Consider the following 20,668-nt stretch of genomic DNA (forward strand, 5'->3'; position numbering starts at 1 on the left):
CTGAAAATGTCATTACAACAAAGGCAGTTTACGTGTCAAGCACTATTTACCTAAGCAATTAATGCATCGCAAAAGCAGACCAAACCTCACAACTTACACATGAAAAGCAAAGTTCGTTCTGGTTGATTATTTACTCATCACATGACACGCACGCGTTGTATTGCGTGAGAATTTGCGACCGGTAAAACTTGCTTTTTTGTCTGCGATTGACCATAGCGTACGTGAGTGTTCGTGAATCTTTGATATTATTTTTCACTACTTCCAGAGCATACAACGAGAATAAAGCATGAGTTGGGATATAACAAGAGCATAGTAATACACCAGCACTGGGACAAGTTGACAAAAGGCATGAATAGTTCCGTGAAAGCAATAAGTTCTCGTACCTTTTCATACTGAAAAAGAAAAAAACTACGTAACAGACATAGCACTAAAGCAATAATGTGAACCTACCGTTCAATATATAAGCTGTTATGATAAGATAATATGAAAAAAAATTGTGGCGTCACATCTTTTTCGTATATTGTGCACTCTGGGCCCGCCCAAAGCGATTTTGCCTAATTTGGAAATTGGGATTTTCTGCTTTTGCTTGTCTGGAGCGTGCATTCGAGGAGAATTGAAACAAAAGCGGTACATCAATTTACATCCTTAGAAAGTTTTTCTTCTCATGGCCATCACCCGTCTAAGAGCAGGCCATTTCTATTACCAGCCAGGCGCACAAGTTTGTGTTCTGCTTCTTACACTCTTCAATTTCATTCCCATTTGCTTGAGCTGGCTCCATTCGCTTCAATCTTCCCAGGATACTTTGGAAGAACACTGAGACGTGATTCCGGAAGTGAAGTGCTTGGAATTTCTTGACATTCACTGTCACCCCCGAACTGGTGCAGACATAAAAATGATCAACAACATGCAAAACAAACTTGGGATTGTACAGTTCGATTTAGGTTAGGCCATAGCAAATAGCTTTGAGGTTGTTGTAAACTATTGCGTATCGCGCGTCAATGATATAAGACGCAGAGTCCGCAAATGACGTCATTACAGCTCCCCAACAATTACATTCAGTTAGTCATAAGTTGAAATAAAATTTCTTTTCTAAAGTTTCAAGGAAACAGAAGTTACCTTTCTGGTTTAATTAAACTATTATTAAAGTCATGTCAATAGCCAGCTTTAACATTCTCGATTAATGGATTATAAACCTTCAAATAAGTTTGGTGCAATTCGTTGTAAAAGAAATTGTCATCAAGATTTATTTATAGGAATATATAGTAGTAGTAGTAGTATAGTATATAGTAGTAATAATATTTATAGAATATATATAGTACTATATAAGTTAGTAGTATATATAGTATATAGTAGCAGTAGAATATATAATATATAGTATATCGTAGAATGTATACAGTAGTATGTACTCAAAATGCTTCTCATTTGCAGATTTTGTTTACAAAGGTCGTAAAAGTCTTACACTGCACAGTCTAACCAACGCAAAGAATGAGTCACGCTGAAAATCTCAGAAGGAACGCATTTTCTCCTTTCAATGTAGCGAAGTGACGAGAAGAAATTTGCTTGCATCATAAAGGCAATGAGCGTTGCCTGATTTATGAACAAGTGAAACCTTCACTCCCTTTCCCAGTGGGCATTGACATTTATTGCCTTCCGGAGTGATTGAAGTGAGCGTTTTAAAACCATTTGAATTCGAAATGGCTCGGTACTGTTATGGAATGTTAACTGAAAGGAAGTGATATGAGCAAATGCATTTACAGACAGGGTTAGATGATTATTATTGAAAGCGTTTTAGGAAAACAATTTTGAAAGTTTGTCTCGAAAGTGAATTTGTTATTATATTCATGAAATTTTAAAACTTGTTAATGTAATGTTAATTCACTAAATAACTTTAGTTTAACCTACTGTTCATTTACTCAGACGCCAATACTTATCAATACGAATGAAAGCCGCAATTGTTTTTTGTGCGATCGCATTTCATAGCCTGGCGTTCTCCTATGGTGGGTATTTAGTCATGATTTTAAAATAAGTTTATGTTATATTTAAAACCATAAGTAATCATCTTCAAATAAACTAAAAAGGGAAAAACTTATAATTTAGGCATATCAGAGGCTACTGAAAATACGTGAAAGGGATTTTTGATCTGTGCGCATGCCGTAGCATTCAAGTTGTTGTACTCGCTTTGCGTATTCCATTACTTTAATCAAGCGATATTCTCGCTTAATATTCTTATGCAGGGCTGAAGTGTATGCAACCGTCTGACGCCAGGTTTCTTACTATGTCATTCGAAATGCCCTCGTCTTGGCTAAACAATGGCTGGCACTCAGGACGCTTCCTTTCCACCGACCACAGTGAGTTTTACACCAGTAGCCCATAAGGTTACAGGGGTGCGTAGTTTAAGTTGCTGACGAAAGCGTAAAAAAGTTTGCTTCTGCAACAAAACCTATGACGAGTCAAAATATTATAGTTCTTTTAGCCTATACGTGTTAACACAATTCTCACAAAGCTTTCAGAAAAAAAGATCTTATATGACGGTGGTTTTGCCAAGGAACAAATTAAGTGTGATTATAAGAGATTTTCATTTTTTCTCCACAGACACAGTCGAGGATGAAGATCATGAAGACGAGAGTCACCGTCGAGGAGTCATCTTCACCTCCAACGGTACCCGGACCTGGTGGTTGTTTAATCCCGCCAATAATTCGCATTTTATCCTGACACAAGACCAGTCCAGGTTAAACAACAAGCACCTGATCAGATTCCAAATAACTTTGAAATGTTTTTGACAATTTCTGTTTCCAATTTGAAGGATTCTATGCGCTCATACAGTCGGAGGTTTGAGAATCGACTGGTTTGAGAACACCATCTCTAACCGCCAGGAGGATTGGTGCCAGTGGGACATTGAAACCCACCCAGGTGACCCGGCCCTCTTCCGGATGAAGAATCACGTCTTCATTGACACGGTTGGTGTTTTTTGTTTATAGGGTTTGTTATCTGTTGTCTGACCAAGTGTTCTTTATTTTAATGTCGACGCCCTATTTACCGGGAACCGTGGTAACTTTCCTCTGATTCGAAACACTGTTTTCAGCTGCCAGAGGTGGGATACGTTTATTTCGACCAGACCGGAATATATTTCGATTACAACGAAAATTCACATAATGACGATCGAAACGCCATTGATGACGCAAGAAAGTGGTGGGTGTGGGAGAAATCTGACCCCTCCCAGAGAGACTTTTCTGCGATTGAAAATACGTGCGTCATGGGTAAGAAACACGTGATAGGACAATTGGTTATGGAAAGCTGGCAAAATTATAGTTGTGATTTTGTAAACCATTTATTGCCCATTATATCTGGCTTTGCGCCAGTAAATGTATTGTTGGATATGAATTAAGCGCTTCTTGATCAACAACGTAGGTCGTTTCTCCCTGTGAGGAAGTTTTTAGTGGAGAAATATTCATATCTTATATAATGTAGTGCAGCATTACGATTTTTGTGAACAGTTTTTGCAGTACTATGCATAATTTGTTTCCTGAAACAGCTGATTGAATTATCACCGTGTGGAAAATTATTATAGTCATATTTGGATTCCGTATATAATCGTCGCATGATATCTGCAATAATTTTTATCAATTTTGTTTTATGTGGTGAAGATTTGTTATTTGCAAAGAAATAACTTACTCAAGTCGATTTAGACGCAAGAAAACAACTTTAGAGCTTCTGCTTCTGCTATGTTATACAATAATATTTTTGCTTCAGTTATAATTTCTGTAACAAGTAGCCTAAAGACCTGCAAAACGCAAAGGAGGGAAAATATATGAAAAAATGTTGAGACCACTGAGTTAATCCGTTATCACATATAGGCTATACCCTTTGTCAATCGTATACAGCAGCTTTCTGTATACGTTTGCACGTTTTTATAAGGTTTCAAGATTTTACTAAACTGTAATAATCACATCATTTATTACAAAACTATATTCAAATTTGAGTTGCTATTTAATGTATTAATCAGTTATTAATTTATTATAAAAATATACACAGCACTGAGCAGCAGTTTAATATCTTTCTTCTCTTTAGGGCCCTCTGGCGTGCCAGCTTTTCTCGAAACTTCAGACTCAATCATGGCGCGATCTGCCGGTGGCGGTCGGGCTAATTATTTTGTCTCGAAAAGTAAATCAATGTTTGGTTTCACTTATGTTTTTTAAATACGTTTTGGGAAACTTTTAGAATAAAATTATTTCTAATTTGCCCCAAACAATAATACTGGAGTGTTTTTCATGTTTTCTTTGTTGTAAAATTTTCAGACGAACTGGCAGAGTGTGTGCGGGGGTGGTATCTCTTCGAAAACAAATGCTATCGCGTATTTTCCTCGTACTTAGCAAGCCAAGCCAGAGTAAAGAGGATTTGCAGTATTTTCGGAGCCAACTTGGTCGTTCCAAAGTAAGTAATAGCACCGCAAGTGGGCAATGTTGAACTGTTTATGAGTTGTGCCGGGTTGCATTTTATATTTTAAACGTGCTCCATTTCACAGTGCGAGCATAAGACAGATACTATAAAAAAAATATAGAAATAAGTGCAAGTCCTCACATATAAGATGACACCTCTCTTGGTTTGCAGAAGCCAGAGTGAACAATCATTTTTGATCCGCCTGGTAAAATCCAAGGGACGAGAGGCTGACTACTGGTTGGGGATGGAGCGTAGATCATCTGGAAAACGATTTTACGACACCGAAGGAAATCCTTTACTCTTCAGGAGATGGGGACGAGGAAGGAGCAACTTGTGAGTGATGATGCTGATGCTTTTGTTGTTTTGCGATGTAGAGGTTGTCCGATTGGATTTTTTGTAACATCCCCATCCTGAAGGAAGACAGGAAAAAATGTCGTGTTCTGCTTTGTTTTTATAAACTTTTCTGCACGCAGTGAATCCGACAAATGCGCAATGTGGCATAAGAGACGTTGGTTCGCAGTGAATTGCCAATCGCAACATAGAATTTTGTGTGTTAAAGGTAAATGTTAAGGGTTAAAGGTTAAAGGTTAAATGTTAAAGGTTAAAGGTTAAAGGTTAAAGGTAATGTTAAGGCATATAAAGTGTCAGATTCAGCAACAAGATAATACAAAAAGATAAAATTTGCTGAAACGTATCTTTTTAAGCTTATATAAAAGGCTTTTGTATGATATAAAGTGGACTTGTTGTCATTATATGGACGTTTATTTTTCACTTTCTTCCATCTCTGACCATCGGCTATACCGTTCTAGAGGCGGAGATTACGAACACGTTCACATGTGGAAAGATACAAGGGGAAGTGCTTGACGTATGCAAATAGTAACGTATATATTGTGTGGTAAATGTTATCTCTAGAGTCTAGACCACTCCTTTTGGCTTTGCGTTAAACCACTAATTTAATATACGGTATCTGACAAAACGTTTATTGTGCATTTTTATATTCACAGTCTTTTATGAGGAATGCTGCGGGACAGAATAAAAATGAAGGAAAAATTGTTAACGGAATGCCAGCCGAAGAGGGGCAGTTTCCATGGCAGGTATATATATACATACCGTATAAAATCAAACGTTCTACTGTGTCTTTAGGCTTACAAAAAGCACCTAAAACTGAGTGCCATTATGGAAAAGGCTAACCTGCGTGTTAAAAACGCCTAAAACTAAAAACAATCACTTGTCGAGAAAAATTACTGAATAAGCTGTCCAATGACTGCTTTCATGCATCCAGCATAAGAAAGAGAAAACAAATTGAGCTAAATTGTTTACTTTTAACCCGTCTTCGCCCAGGTTTCATTTCGATTCAAGGTGCCTGTACAATACAAAGGCAACAACGTCATTCACAATTGCGGCGGCACCTTGATAGACGAGTGTTGGGTGGTAACAGCAGCTCACTGCTTTCTGGACAGGTTGGTTCTGCGCATTATACTATTCTGTTGTACGATACCGACAAAATATCGCATTTTTTTAATGCCGAGTTTGCTGGTTGTCAGTTAAGGTTCGATCCAATCGCTGATATGATGAAAGTAGTTTAGAATCTTCAGATAAACGCATTGTTTCGTTTCAAGATCATATGTACGCCATACATTAACAGAGACGGTTCCGAATTCACAGTCAGGCTTGGAGATTTAAACAATGAGTTGTTTGACGAAACCGAACAAGAATTTGAAATTGGTGAGCTGATTCTTCATCAGCAGTTCAGCATGTATCCTTCACCAACCAACGACATAGCCCTGGTTAGATTGGCTCGAAAAGCCGGAAAATGTGCAAAGTGGGTATCTGAAAAGAATAAGTATTATAGATGTTTTCAGGGTTTAAAGAATCGCTTTGCTTTCTATCACCAAATATCGCTTTTAATGTTGTTTGCTGCTGGTGTTTGCCTTTCAAACTGAAGTTTAATTGCATACGCGTTCAGATTGAACGTCGCAGTACAGCCTGCATGCCTCCCGGACCCCGCAGAGTTTCCATTAAAGGAAGAAGGCGAACTGTGCCAAGTGAGCGGATGGGGTGTGACCAACACGTCTTTGGGACAAAGTTGTAAGATGTCGCTTTATTTTGCGTAAATTTCTAAATAATTTCGTTAAACTGAATTTAGTAGCTGTGCTAACCTTGCTACGTTTTGTGTGTGTTCACTACTTGCTGAATTTTTGAAACCTGTGCTGTGTTGGTTACAACAGTTACTCTACTTACCTTTCCTATCAGTAATTCACAAAACATAAAGGACACGGAAATTTTGTTTGCGTACCGCAGTGAGTCAGTGATGGTAATAAGTTTTATAATATAAGTTGATCACGTAGAACCGTTAACAAACGAATCTCTATGACGTTTTCTTACAAGATATTTTTTTGCTTTGACAGTGTCTGCTGACCATAGCCTAGCTTGCTGTAGAGTGTAAATAGACTACTTTTTTTATTCTGTATTTCTATCCTCAGCATCAGCGAGCAACTTGCAGTGGGTGACTCTGCCTACTTTACGTAACGCATACTGCGGTCAAAAGTACAATAAAAGGACAACACTATTTGATGAAGACGTCATGTTTTGCGCTGGACGCAAAGTAAAATGCAACGAAATATTTTTAATCAAATCAAAACTGTAACCCTTTTCTGCTAACTTATTTAAAAACCTAAAATTTGTTTTTTATACATTTTTAGCAGAAATTTCCAACGCGACTCGCATATTTTAATTTATTTTACTAGGCTTATAGCGTAAATGATTTTTCTACAACCACAGGATAGACCTGATCGTGTATAGGCTACAGCAGGACTGAATTTCAATTATAAGACCTTATCTTAGGCCTTATCTTACCTTATATTACAGGAAGGAGGCCAGGATGCGTGCACGGGGGATTCCGGTGGTCCTTACGTTTGCCGAAACAAAGACGGGAAATACGCCCTCACAGGAGTAGTCAGCTTTGGTCAGTCTCTGTTCTTGTTGCCATGACAGCTTGTTGCTATGGTATCATAATCTTTATCCTCGGGCTGAGATATTAGTCTTGAGCACGACTTCTACCAGGCCACGGTTCCTCAACGCTCGAGTCCCGGTTACCCGCTTGTTTTAGTGCAAGTTACGATTGGCTCACGTTTTCATTTTTTATGCACAAGTCTATCTATCAGCTATAAACATTTGGTTACAAAACAAACACTTGAAGTAAAAATTTAGGAGTTAAAACAGTTTGTGCTATGGCTTAGTCGATTTTTTTTCTGCAGGTATTGGCTGCGCTCGGGCACGGTACCCTGGCGTTTACACTCGCGTAAGCCATTACATGGGCTGGATAGCAAGTCAAATTGCGTCGCACGGAGGTGGGAAAGTTATCGCTTCTTGAAAAGTGAAGATTCGTGGCTGAAGCTTTGTAAATAACTCACATTTTAACTGATCATCTTTTTGATTAGTTTTTATTTTCATCAAGTTCACAGGTTTCAGAAGAAAAATTAACTGCTTTCTTTTTCTCTATATTACTGTAGTTTTTCATCACCCGACATTTCCGTTTCACACTATATCACCTTGCAGTGCTTTGTTCATGCAAGGAACGAAATATTTAATAATAAAACATTTGTTTCAGCAGTTTCACATTTGGTATGTTTCTTTCTAAAAATTATTAAAATATTTACACTTGCCAGTTTAATCTAAGCTACGTCAATACCTCTAACAACCAGATCTATGACAACATTGTTTAAAACCATTAAACTTTAAATTAGAACTAAATGAAAGGAAGTAGGAACTGTTTTCCAACCTAGTCTACATATATTTGCTCTTTTTACACTAAAACTTTGTTAACTTATGAAGCATTTACGCAGGCAATTTGTTTGCGCCGAAGACATCCTAATGTGGTACCTGCATTTCGGTGGTCTCTATAGAGTTTTTCAGCAGGCTATTGTGAAAGCTACAAATTGAATTTTAAAAATAGAACTGTAGCATGCGTTTCATGCGGTATGGTGTCACAATTTTTATCTTCGGGTTAAGGAAAATCAACAGCTTTTTACTGCTCCAACCCTAGTTACCGGTTACAATAAGATATTGCCCGGATTTGAAACTGTTCACCACGACCACTGAACCGGAGCAAGCGTTGTTTCTTACCTTGGTTAAGGTTATTACAAGAGCAGCACAACTGGGAATCGAATCCGATTTATGATAAATAGAATCTAAAATCTGGTATATAGGCGTAGGCTTTCCAATGCCTAACTTTAAGTAACACAATCCTGCTTATCGAAGTTAATACGACAGAAAAATGTTTTTAAAGATCTTTGCTGACGTCGTATGTAGAAAAATGTGAAGAACTATTTCAAATTTTTTATTGAGCTGTAAGCCTATATGAATCTAAAAGTTTTTTAACATTTCGGCTTGGTGGAATCCCCCAATGCAGTGAATTTTAATTGAAAGTTTTGTGGATCATGGATGTTAAGAACGTTAATTTAAAAAAAATTCATACCTATTGTTGCTGAACTTTAAATTTTCAAACATGACCGAGTAATGAACAAACGTAACACAAAGTAAACCAGAAATAAAAGTGACGTAAGACTTAAACATATGATTTTATTGCGTAAGTTTTGGACTTGTTTTGTAAGCTTACCTTGATGCATAGTTTTTCTCTACTCTGAAATTAAATCAGATTTGAATGATTCTATGACCTTATTTTTCGACTTTTAAACAATCATGGCGATTGTTGAAGACAAATTACAGAAACAATAGCCTATTTTAAAGCTAACAGATAGCATTAAAAGAAAGAATGAAATTGTTTAAAGTCAATTTAACACAATGTACTTTAAACTGAGAAGTTTGGAGCGCTTCTGAATCGGAAACGCAACCCTTCTGAAAGCTTATTTGGATTGGTATGAAGATTAGGCAAGAACCCAACATAATACAATACCATTATAAGTTAGGTTGATATTTCATAAAAATGATCGATAGCAAATAATTTTACACCAGTTGTATGAATGAAAATCTGTTGGGTAGGTAGTAGGTAGTCTGTCTAGTCTAGCCGCTAGAATCAACCAGTAGACACAATTTCTTTTGGAACGATCTAAATTCTAAACCGTTTCTTTTCAAAATCAATCATGTACACTATTTGCAATACATCTTCATATTCTTCGATGAAATTTTTGTTTTTGCCAACTGAAAACACGTGTTTAAGTCACAATATGCGACAATTTTAAACGGAGATCGTCATTGAAAACTATTTGGTCTAAGTTGAGTTTTCAATCAAGGCTAAATAAGTGTTGGGTGTCGACTCAAAATATTTTGTGTGTTTTAAATGGAAACTTCAGCTACCAGTTGGCCACTTGGCCCACAGCAAAGATCATAGAAATCTCCTATACCATACCATACCAAATATACACAACACCATAGCCTAGCACCGCGAGTCCGCGACTGGAAAGTAGGAGTAGGACAGTTATCGATACGAAATCGTGCTTGCAAACACGCATATTTTGGCGTGACAAAGTGCGCTGAAGCTTCAATTGTTTCTTTAATTAATATAAATCGGCGTGAGGAGTAAAATATTCGGCGTTCACGTTAATGAACCTCGTGCGTGCGGGTGTCACACTTTTCACTAGATGAAAACTGTGCAGCAAGCAGGACTTGTTTTGACTTCTTGAATTTTAGTTGATGAATTTGTTCCCTTGAAACAGATACCTGTTTTTCTATGTACTGTGCTACAATTTTTTAATTAGACTTTGAACTTAATCTCCATCAGAATATGGATGCGCCAACCCAGAGACATCTTCGTTTGATGGGTGGCAGGAGTAATCCTTTTCAGACTTTGATTGCTCTCTTTGTTACTGCAGTATTTTTCATGATGTTTCAAGTGAGTTATTTAGGTTTCACAAGATCGCTTTGTAATTTCTAAAGTCACTGCATTGGCATTGCACACGATTTCCTGAATATTTAAAACATAGGCTATATGTATAGATATTGTTTTAGGTCATGTGACCAATTATGATTTGTCAGTAGTTCAACATATTTTCACAAATATAAATGTAGCATTTATTGTGCCATTTATTTATTAAAGTTTCACCAGCCAAACATTGTGTTTTTAACTTTTTCCTGGTTTATTGTGCTCTAATAAATGTTACTGGTAGCAAAATTTTTCGCTTGATTTACGTAAAAAAGGGCTGGGGTTTGCAATTTCTTCAGTGGCAGCAAATTGATTCTGTTGTAACAAAAGTTTGAGAACTACTGGAAATTATAGGCTTTTATGAATTTTATTAGCAATATTTGGTGATGAACTTTATAAATAGATAGTCTACTACGATAAAAATGTAAAAATAGTGTATAGTGTAACTTATGTATAAATATGTAAAATTAGTTGAATTTCTCCGATAAATTATGCCACAATTATAATCTAATATTTCAGGCAAGTATCTTGAAAAACCTCCAACGATCGCAACTAAGGTTACTAAATAGTGGAAGTGAACAACATAACAAAGGAAAATACACTAAACTTGATATGATGGCAATGGTAGGAAAATCAATGTTTGTTGGAGCTGTTTCACTGATCTTCTTTTTTTTTATTTTACTCAATGGGATTGTACCTTTTCTAATGGCTAATATTAATGTTTTTTGTCCAATTATTGTCATTGCAGGATGCGCCACGGATTGCCAGAGAGGTAAACCCAAAGTTTGCACAAAAAGTAATCAAGGAAATAGGAATTAAAGTCAATGGAACAATATTAAGAGGGGTTATGAAAGCTCACAGGTAACTTGTTATAATGCACTGTTTATCAGCCTATGTGACTTTTGTGACAGTACTTACTGGGTTATTATGATAAATGTGATTTTCGCCTGAAATGATTTTCTGCAACACAAAAGATTTGTGTTAATCTAGATAATTGTAAAAACTTGCTTTCTTTTATAAATTTTTTATATATAAACTTTGTACAGCCATTTGGCCAGAAGCATTTGACTTAAGCAACTTACTGCAATTTGTAGCGAGGAATGATTGGTGGTTGTAATGAATGAGTGCATCAATTTAAGTTTTGTGCAACTTCATGCCATAATCGCATGAATATAAACACAGTGGTGTAATGCAATTACATAGAAGGAGACAGCAGCAGAAAAGTTCAAATTTATGTATCAAAAATATTTTTTCATATTTTCGAGAGTTAGATGAGTTCAGCAAATAAAGTTCAGAGGATTATAATCTCATTGCCTGGTTCGAAATACTTAGACATTGGCATAAAGGCTCCCATATCATGACGGCTGTTTTCACTTTTGTCACAGGAAGTTTTATGTTCCATCCAAAAATGGATTATTCACATGTTTAAATGGGAACCAGACCATACCATGGAATGCAGTCAACAATAATTATTGTGACTGCGCAGATGGTACAGATGAACCTGGGACATCGGCTTGCAAAAATGGAAGGTACATATGATTGCACAGTTGCTTTTTATGTACGTGTTTTACCACTTTACTTTGTCTGGTCAAGTGGATATAAAATAAAGTGATTGGATTTTGTTAAGTGTGGCAACCACCTTTTGAATGCTTATACAGCAATCAGTATCTCTTCAGTTCAAGGTAGAGTCACATTAATCTCACGTTTTTGCATTAATTTAGATTTTACTGTGAGCCAGAGCATCAATACATGCCGTCATCCCGTGTTAATGATGGAATATGTGATTGTTGCGACGGAAGCGACGAATGGAAGGGAGTAACTGTTGCTCCTGATCTTAAATTACCAGGTAGATATCTTCTACTCCTATGCAGCTTTCATCTTTAACAAGCCCTTTTTAATGATACAATTACAAATGAAACTCTAATAGTAATGTTGCTGCGGTTGGACTTTTTCTTACAAGGATAAAGTCTTTAAAAGGATTTGAACTAAAACGCTGTTTTGCTCATATTTAACTAACTTTAAAACCTTAGAAACAAATGCATTTAAAACGTACCGTGACAATTAAAATCCAACAGTTCTAACTCAGAATTTTTGGGATAGATATTCAGAGGGTTAGGATTATTGGGTTTCAATTGTCTCATAACCATTTGAAGTGTCGCGTTGCTCTATTGGAAGTTCGATTATTCATTGCATACTGGCGAAAACTGATTGTGTTTAGTTTCAGATGAAGTTCGTCGAGCCCCATGCATGGATGTATGCATGGATTACGAGCACACCAAGATGAGAGAGCTCAACATTGTAAAGGAAGGTGCAGAAGCAAAGCAAGCTTACTTGGTGGACGGAGCACAGCACGTTGGTGACGGGGTAAGTTGGCATTGGCTTCAAACTTTCCACTTCTTATTACGCAGGTCTACTGCATTGATTGTGATTTTACTTGTAAAGTATTATCTGCTGATGAAACTGGATGTTATACTGTCAATTTATTTTTGTTGTGCTGTGACACTGCTTTTATGTTTACTTTAGAACTTTGGACCTAATGGAGAGTTTTATAGACTGAGCCTGGATTGTTACATTTTCAAGTCACCGGGATATATATATGAGATATGTCCTTATGTTAATTCAACCCAGGTAGTTTCATTTGGCATTTGCTGATAACCAATATTCATGCCTTCCGTCATATTTTTGCAAGTTCTTTTTATATTGCTTGCTCCTAATTTCCGTTTTTCAATGTCCTAGTCTGGTAAAGATGTCTGGTTGATTGGGGCCGGTGGCAAGTTAGAGGGTTCGTTAGAAGAAGGATACAGACTTGTCATGCCTGATGGCAGGGGAGACCACTGTCCGCAGGGAAGAAAAAGAACGACGATAGTAAGAAAAACAATGCACTATCTTAGTAATTTAACTTTTGCCTTTGTCATGTTTATGAAAAGTTGTAACTGTGTCCATATTCGGTTTTTTCCAGATTACAATTGATTTACAGAGTAAATAAGTTTTGTCGTTTATGAAAACTTCACCTGACTATGTTTTGCAGCTCAACTTCAAATGTGGTCCTATCGACAAGGTCAAGTACGTTTCCGAGAAAGAAGTCTGTGTCTACTCCGCAAAATTCGACACACCGGCAGCTTGCCCTGACTTGAATACATTAGAAGCAACTTGACTTAACCGATACCTCAACAAACTCAAATAGATATACTTGAACTAGGCTCAGGCCTGGAGCACAGGTCGTAGAATAAACACGTGACTTTGGGTCATCGATGTTCACATATTTGCAATATTTATTTAAATTTTATTTTTCTTCAGGCGTTGATTAAGGCAACTTAATTTTGTTTTTCAGTTCCAAGCAGATTTATAATACTTGACATTAAGTAAATTGCGTTTATTCGGTTGTACTGTATGTCTTCTGTGTTTGGTATTTCCGTGCTATAGTGTAGTGGTTATGCAAATTGTTAAAGACTAGACTATTATTGCTTGATGCATTTTATGTTGGAAATATTGACGTTATATCTGTACCAAGAGCAATATTTTTTTTAAACGTTTGGTGACACAGAATTAGTTGTTTTGTTCTGACTTCCAGACCGCTTTTGTTAGAGTGCTCTCTTTTCTTATTTCCTGGATATTTATAAAAGATTTCGTTATGTGCACTTTGGTGTCTTGGGACTTTTTTATACGTTTTTCTTTCTCTACTTTGAATTATTGGAATTTCCCGATCAGAACTTCCTATACCAGCATATTTATAGGCAAGTCTGCCTTGTATGTAAAACTTAGACCTTTCTTCAACAACGTAATCCACAGCCTACAATGGTGAACAATGTTGAACTAGCATTAGGTGTCTGATTTTTACAGAAACAATAGTTGTAGATTGTCTTGATTGTTTATGTATCGTATCTATAATGAACAAATCCAATTTATTGTCCTCGTTTTTAAAGTGTGACCTTTGTAGTTATTTAAACATCCGAAGCTAAATATTAGATAAAATCGATCGATTTGAAACAAATACAGCAAATCTGTACCGTGATAACTTTTGCTTTGTGGAGCCAATATACGAATAAGTGGGGCCAATTAAATACTCAACGTTCATTAGAATCGTAAGTTGTATACATTTGTGCACTTAGTGACTCCAAGGAGTGTTTAGAGCAGGGGTTTCCAAGTGGGTGCGAAACCTTTAAAGGAGGACAGTTATTTGGCTTCTTCTGTGTTTAATCAACCAATGCTGCTTTTCCCCATCACATGAAACATATTTTTGTGGTGCATGGAAAAATGTTTGGGACACCATTGATTTAGATTAGAGCAACCTGTCAACTTCAAGGGACTCGGAGAGAGTTTCGAACATAAATGCCTTTATTTCAACTAAACTAATCAGTGGTCACTCTACTAATTTGCACGGCCAACCTGGTATTGGTACCACTGCCCGTAGATCAAAACTATGAAGAGTTTTGAAATGCTTTTGATTTTGTACTCCAGGTGGCGCTAGAACGTCAGAAGAAATTAAATTTATTGCCGTGTGTTTAATAACCACGGGCAGCCGCTCTATAATATTGTTGTTAAAGGAAAACAGTAAAACCTGTAGTGAAAACGAAGTAAAAACTATCGCAAATTGACATGGAAAACAGGATCACGTTGATTACCGGTTATATATGCACTACACGGTTTTGAAACATGTCTATAATGTACGGTCGCTTATGTACTAACGGAAAACACTTTCTGTCAGAACATTACCGGCACAGCCGAAAATCATTAACTACCCGTGTTGATCGTCTTTTCATCCATCTCTAAATCGACCTTTGTTCAAAACTGGTGTTCATCACAGAACAGTTCATATATAGCAGGGGTGGCCAAACTGCGGCTCTCGAGCCGCATGCGGCTCTTTGAGCCTTTGATTGCGGCTCTTTAATGAATTAAATTATCATTGTTGAATTAGGCATGCATTTTCCCGGTCTAGACGAGTTGTTTGATCAGATTATGAAACAATACGTTCTGTCACACGTAGTAACAATAGACTCATTGTTAGTAATAATCAAATTACACTCCAACAAGTACATTATTGTACAGAAGTGTGCTAACTTGTACACTGTAGTTAAGTAAACTGTCAGATTGAAGCTGCACGTCAGGGCTGACCTAGTTTTAAGTCTTGGTTACGGTTATACTAATAATTGCAAAAAGAGTTGGTGAAGCCCAGATGGAAACTCATAGTATCACAGCAGCAGCACTAATGTTTATCAATAGCTACACTTCGTTGTGAGTCAATAAATTCGTATTTTTTATTGTGTTTGTGTTGTGGCTCTTTTAAAACTGGATTTTGTTATATGCGGCTCGAGCATGAAGCAGGTCTGGCCATCCCTGATATATAGGAAGCAGTTACTCTGCAAAGTGAAACTGTTTCAGTTGATCCAGCAGGCTCATTTACAAAGCTGTCTGTTTCGTCGCATGAAACTTTATTGTCTCACTACGCTCACTTGCAATTTATAAGATATAGGGAACTGTCAATGAAAAGCAGCACAATGGCGGATACTGCATAAGCTGTGGATGGAAGGGGAGATGCTGATAAAAGTCATTATGCAGATGGGAAGCCAGCAACACATGTCGGTCGCTATCAGTATTGATATTTTACGTTGCATGGTCTTCAACTGAGCTTTTTTTTATGCGAACCTCGAATCTCTCGCGCTGTAGATCCAGTTCGTTTGTAGATTCCGATATATACACCCATTATGAAGATTAAGGTGATGAAATTGAAGATTATGGCATCAGTAAATAATGGGTTCACAGGCTGTCTCTCCTTCTAACCGGTAAAACCGAGGAATGCACTGGACTGGGCACTCGTTTAACGGGTCCAGGCAATCTGCAACTTGGTCCATTTTTTTTCTCTATCGGAATAAAAGGCGGAATTTTTCCTTCGCAGTAGAAATGCGTTTATTCCGTACAGTTCATCTCGTTCCTTTCGTCCTTGCAGTCGATACTGAGGTCGCATTTTTTGCTTGTTTCAATAATGACTACTGGTCTGGTACCTGCACAATAATAAATACTCATATTTCTATGTTTTTCCATGAAAGCTTTATGAAATCATTCTAGGTCAGTTTGGAGAGAAAAACAATTTTTATTAGAGTTATATTTAGACATTATAAGTTATACCCTCCCTTGATGATACTTGAAAATGTAAATGTTGCCCTAACACTTGCACTTTTGTAAGTAAAAGTAACCAAAATCACCAGTTATGATACAAACGGAGCCAGCACCTGTGGGCCAGTTTACTTCTCCAGCCTCACATTCGATGGGACGGGACAGTATTTTTCATGCAGTCCGCTTTCGTATTCCCGGATTGCATAGCAGATTGAAGGACCAGCAACTATTTCATACTGATTTTCTCATCTTATTAACTCCACTGTTTCATTGGCTACCAGGACCACCTCTATTGGTACCAACCTAAATCGAAAGGAAGTGCTGAGATTAATTCAACTGTAGAAAGTAAAAAATATAGCAAAGAAGTGCAACAGAAAATAAAATATTGGACTAATTTTTATACAGGTTCATGATAAAATAAATTGGCCTTGGTTTTAAAAATCAAATGTCTCCGAGAATTAAGTCGAAGAACAAGGAAAAAATTTAATCCAGCATATCTTGGAAGAAGTGTGATGATAAACTGCTAAAGTTACTCACAGATCTCTGTGGATCGTAAGACACGATGGGAATTTCATCACATGAGTGAGATCTATCAAGGCAGTTTGCTTCCTTACTACATTCGTCTTCAAACAAGAGACACTCCATGATCCCGTCACACCTAAATATATACACTGTAACTTATTAAATTTTGTGTTATTCACATAACCCCAACAGAACGGAATTACACATGAACATGTCTACCTTCTGTTTAATTGTATGTATTGTATCAGTTCTGAGTAGTACAAGTATTGGGACTGAGTAATTTCTGTAATCTTGTGTGACCTTAATCATAGTTTTTTGTTTAGTCAAACTGTTTATTTAACTTGTTTTATCTGAATGCTGAAGTAACTAAATTGTGTTTTGAGAAATCTTTCCATACACTTAACAATGGTAACAGAGACTTCAGAATGCTTGGTAGTCCATTACATATAAAAGATTTTTTCCCTCGGGTAACGTGCTTACTTCATTTTGGTGGCATTAAGTTTTGAACAAATTCGCAGATCTTCATCTTCCGAAAACAATGGACAATTCAATCACAGACTGCGCCGTTTTCGATGCACTTGTTGTCTTTCGGGCAAAGTACCTCTCCAGCTGAACAGTTTTGGCATCAAGCTTCATAACAAACTTTATTGCAGAAAGCTGTAACCTCTGCAGTTTAAGGAGAAGGAAGCGTCAGAACACAAGCATTCGTCAGATAAGTCCGGGCAATCTATGACGCCGTCACAGAACTGCCTTACCGCTATCACAGTTAACCCGTTCAAGCATTTAGCGCAGGTGATGGTTCCGTTTTGGTAGCACAGGTCTGATTTGTCGCTACATGATTATCGGTTATGCTTAAGCGCGTATTGAAGAATCACGCAGTATTTTTTGAGGTTTTGGTAACATTTGATTCCGGTCATTAAAGTGACGTCATCCGTTCTATTGGGACAGGAAGCATATTGGTCACAGGAGTAGTCCCAGTGCAAGCAGGTGTCGGTCGGGTCTTTAGGACCACGGTACATACGCGGTCCAGCGCAACTCTCGATTTCATCACTACAGTCTCCGCAGTGATCTATTCCGTCGCACACTCATGTCTTCGTGATGCATCGTTTGTGGTTATGACAGAGGAATTCCTCTGATTCGTACGTTTCGTTTGAAGATAACGGTATTTCGTCACTTCCGTTGATGCAATCTTCAATTTTGTTCAACCTCCAGAAACGTTTGATGCAACGTCCGGAATCCTGACATTCAAACTCCTTGTCCTGGACACATTCAAGAGGTAAAGTTTCATCGGAGCTATCCGTACAGTCTGGATATCAATCCATCTAGCAAGATTTCAAAAAGGAAACCTTGTCACTTGAGTCCAAGCAATCACTTACGTCATCTTGCATCCACTCCCTAGGGATACATTGGCGGTTGGAGGAGCATTGAAACTCCCAAGACAAGCGGAAAGGGAAAGACTTTTGCTCATCAGAGGAGTCGTTTGCGTAAAAGGAATCGCAATCCATGGGTCCGTCCATAACTTGCCATCTTTTTAAGCATCTTTCACTTACTGGGCAGGTGAACTCTGTAAATGAGAGTGTGGTGTCAGTCGCATGTTTATCATAATTGTTTTAACTTATGACTTAATATGACTCTTATGATTTCAAAAAAGTTGTGTCTCCATTTAGGAAACTTATTAAATATAACAGTCAACTTATAAGTATATGAGACACAATGAGCCAAGGGGGATTTGTTTCAATTATGTGAACTACTGTACATTACGAACCTTGTTTTCAGAAGCAATCATTAAACGCGATATCAGTGCCTAACATCATGACAGTAGTGACGGTAGCAAAATAGGTTTTAAGAGCATACATATCAAGATTTAGTTTTTATTCGGTTAATTAATAAACCCTTAAAAACCAAAAGTGAGTAAGAAATTTCAGAGAATACATCAACGCACCCTCGTGATTGCAATTAATTTAACAACTTAGTTCCTGTAACACGAAGAACTAAAGGTGCGATGTAAACATCATGTACAAATATCTTTGGTCATCATAACAGATTGAAACAAAGCAATGTTTATCGAGAACAAGAAACGATGGAAATATTGAAGAAAAACTTGACTATACAGTTTCCACAAAACCGTTGTTTCACGATACATATTCCCGTCGCGATTTTACATTGATATTGATTAATTTAGTCAAACTATATTCAACATCTACTTTACCATTTTCTCTACATTTCAACTGGATATCATCCTGGGGACAGAAAGCTTTGTAACTGACAAGATTGCCAGATTAGCACTGACCAAGGCGAGTGCAAGTGATTTCGTCATCTGTACAGTTCAAAGCCTCTGTTTGAAAAAAATATGCAACGCTCACAAAGAGCTCTTGCTTAAAAGCTATGAAAAAATATAAATCTCGTTTTACTGCACCTCCATTTTCATTTCCTATATCGACACAGTGATGGTAAAAACTATGCACTTTCCATCTTTCAATGCAACCGTGTTGTTAGCCAATCAGCCAATCAGAACAGCGAAAGTAGCCATCCTCTGGCCGGCGCGCTTTTTTCGATCTTGCTTCGTTGAAGTTGTTTGCTGTTTGCTCTTCAAATCTGAATTAACAGCAAACATAGAAAACAAATAATAATACAAAGTATAATAAATTAAGTCTTCGTAACTGTAAAGTTTAAAAAACTTTCTTTAATTGTATTGGGCTCAAGCACTTCTCGCGTTCGAGTTGAGGCGCCTATATAGCTCTGTTTAACATAGCAATACTTAATACCTACATCGTGGTAAACTTTTCATTTTTTACTATTCTGTGAAACACCAGTTGGTTATGTAAATAGTTAATGTTCCATAATTTCAATCAATGAATTGATAGCATACGTTTCATTAGGGAAACATAGAAAGACTAATAGAAGTTCAAGCCAACCATTTAGAGAGGATCAGTGACTCTTAAAATGGGAGCCCATGCCGCGTGTTCAGTTTCATTACACAACAAATACGACACTCCATTACCTTATAGGCTTATAACAACGAAATATAACACAGAACCTTGTATATGGATGTGAAGATGTATAAGTGTATCTTTCCCGACGTCAAGTGTCGATGCTTAAATTTCAGTAAGCTTAGATCTTTTAAAACTGGAAGTAATTCTTCACCGTATTAGTATATAGGCTGCTATTTTTATGAAAATAAAAGTGGATACGTTAGGAGAATAGGCAGCATGCAAAAAGCTAAGCTAATGTTTTTATTAAAGTTAGATTTAGATTAGAATATAAATTTGGGTTATGTTTGGGTTATATAGGTATATACTGTACAGTCGACTCCGCTTAATTCGGACACTTTGGTTCCGCTCACTTTTGGCCGAATTAAGCGGAGAAACGGCTTTGTCCGAATTAAGCGGAAAATCAATTGTTCGTTTCATGGTCATGCGTAAAGGCAGACAATGCATTTAAAATACTGTACTGTTGCGTAATATATGAATTGCAGCTGGGCTATACTGCAGTAATTGGCACTGATGGCTTAAAACGTCTTCGTTTACTTTAGTGAGCAATTTCACTTTTTCTGCTAAACTTTGCTGTACCATTCTGTTCTACAAGATAGACGCGATTGTACCGAAGTAAAAGCGACTATGAAATTGGCACGGCCTTATATGAGTTCATTGTCGATTGTTACTGCATGGATCGTCATTGTTTCACCATGATCACTCATAATGCAATTGCATCTTGTGT

At 37.1% G+C, this 20,668-nt stretch overlaps 2 protein-coding genes across 4 annotated transcripts; both read left to right on the forward strand.

Annotated features, from left to right (window-relative positions):
* Positions 1-1,645: 1,645 nt before the first annotated feature.
* On the forward strand, positions 1,646-8,055 carry LOC143471122 (uncharacterized). Of its 2 annotated transcripts, none has more exons than XM_076969493.1 (18): positions 1,646-1,664; positions 1,918-1,997; positions 2,235-2,348; positions 2,593-2,728; positions 2,804-2,957; positions 3,083-3,257; positions 4,069-4,161; positions 4,296-4,431; positions 4,609-4,770; positions 4,911-4,996; positions 5,247-5,302; positions 5,442-5,531; positions 5,779-5,897; positions 6,083-6,259; positions 6,404-6,525; positions 6,921-7,042; positions 7,306-7,402; positions 7,695-8,055. In XM_076969493.1, exons 2-18 carry the CDS (start codon positions 1,940-1,942, stop codon positions 7,808-7,810), a joined length of 2,013 nt encoding a protein of 670 aa, XP_076825608.1. In that variant the 5' UTR covers positions 1,646-1,664; positions 1,918-1,939; the 3' UTR covers positions 7,811-8,055. The 2 variants fall into 2 exon arrangements, with proteins under 2 accessions (XP_076825608.1, XP_076825607.1); XM_076969492.1 differs by lacking the exon at positions 1,646-1,664 and adding an exon at positions 1,705-1,762.
* A 1,958-nt stretch (positions 8,056-10,013) lies between these two features.
* LOC143471091 (uncharacterized) lies at positions 10,014-14,333 on the forward strand. Of its 2 annotated transcripts, none has more exons than XM_076969440.1 (9): positions 10,014-10,288; positions 10,838-10,942; positions 11,067-11,179; positions 11,704-11,847; positions 12,040-12,164; positions 12,543-12,682; positions 12,842-12,946; positions 13,055-13,183; positions 13,347-14,333. In XM_076969440.1, the coding sequence occupies exons 1-9, from the start codon at positions 10,181-10,183 to the stop codon at positions 13,470-13,472; spliced, it is 1,095 nt and encodes a 364-aa protein (XP_076825555.1). In that variant the 5' UTR covers positions 10,014-10,180; the 3' UTR covers positions 13,473-14,333. The 2 variants fall into 2 exon arrangements, with proteins under 2 accessions (XP_076825555.1, XP_076825554.1); XM_076969439.1 differs by having other exon boundaries at positions 10,016-10,288; positions 12,537-12,682.
* Positions 14,334-20,668: the final 6,335 nt, after the last annotated feature.

Source organism: Clavelina lepadiformis, chromosome 9 (assembly GCF_947623445.1).
Source record: "Clavelina lepadiformis chromosome 9, kaClaLepa1.1, whole genome shotgun sequence".
NCBI classification, from domain to species: Eukaryota; Metazoa; Chordata; class Ascidiacea; order Aplousobranchia; family Clavelinidae; genus Clavelina; species Clavelina lepadiformis.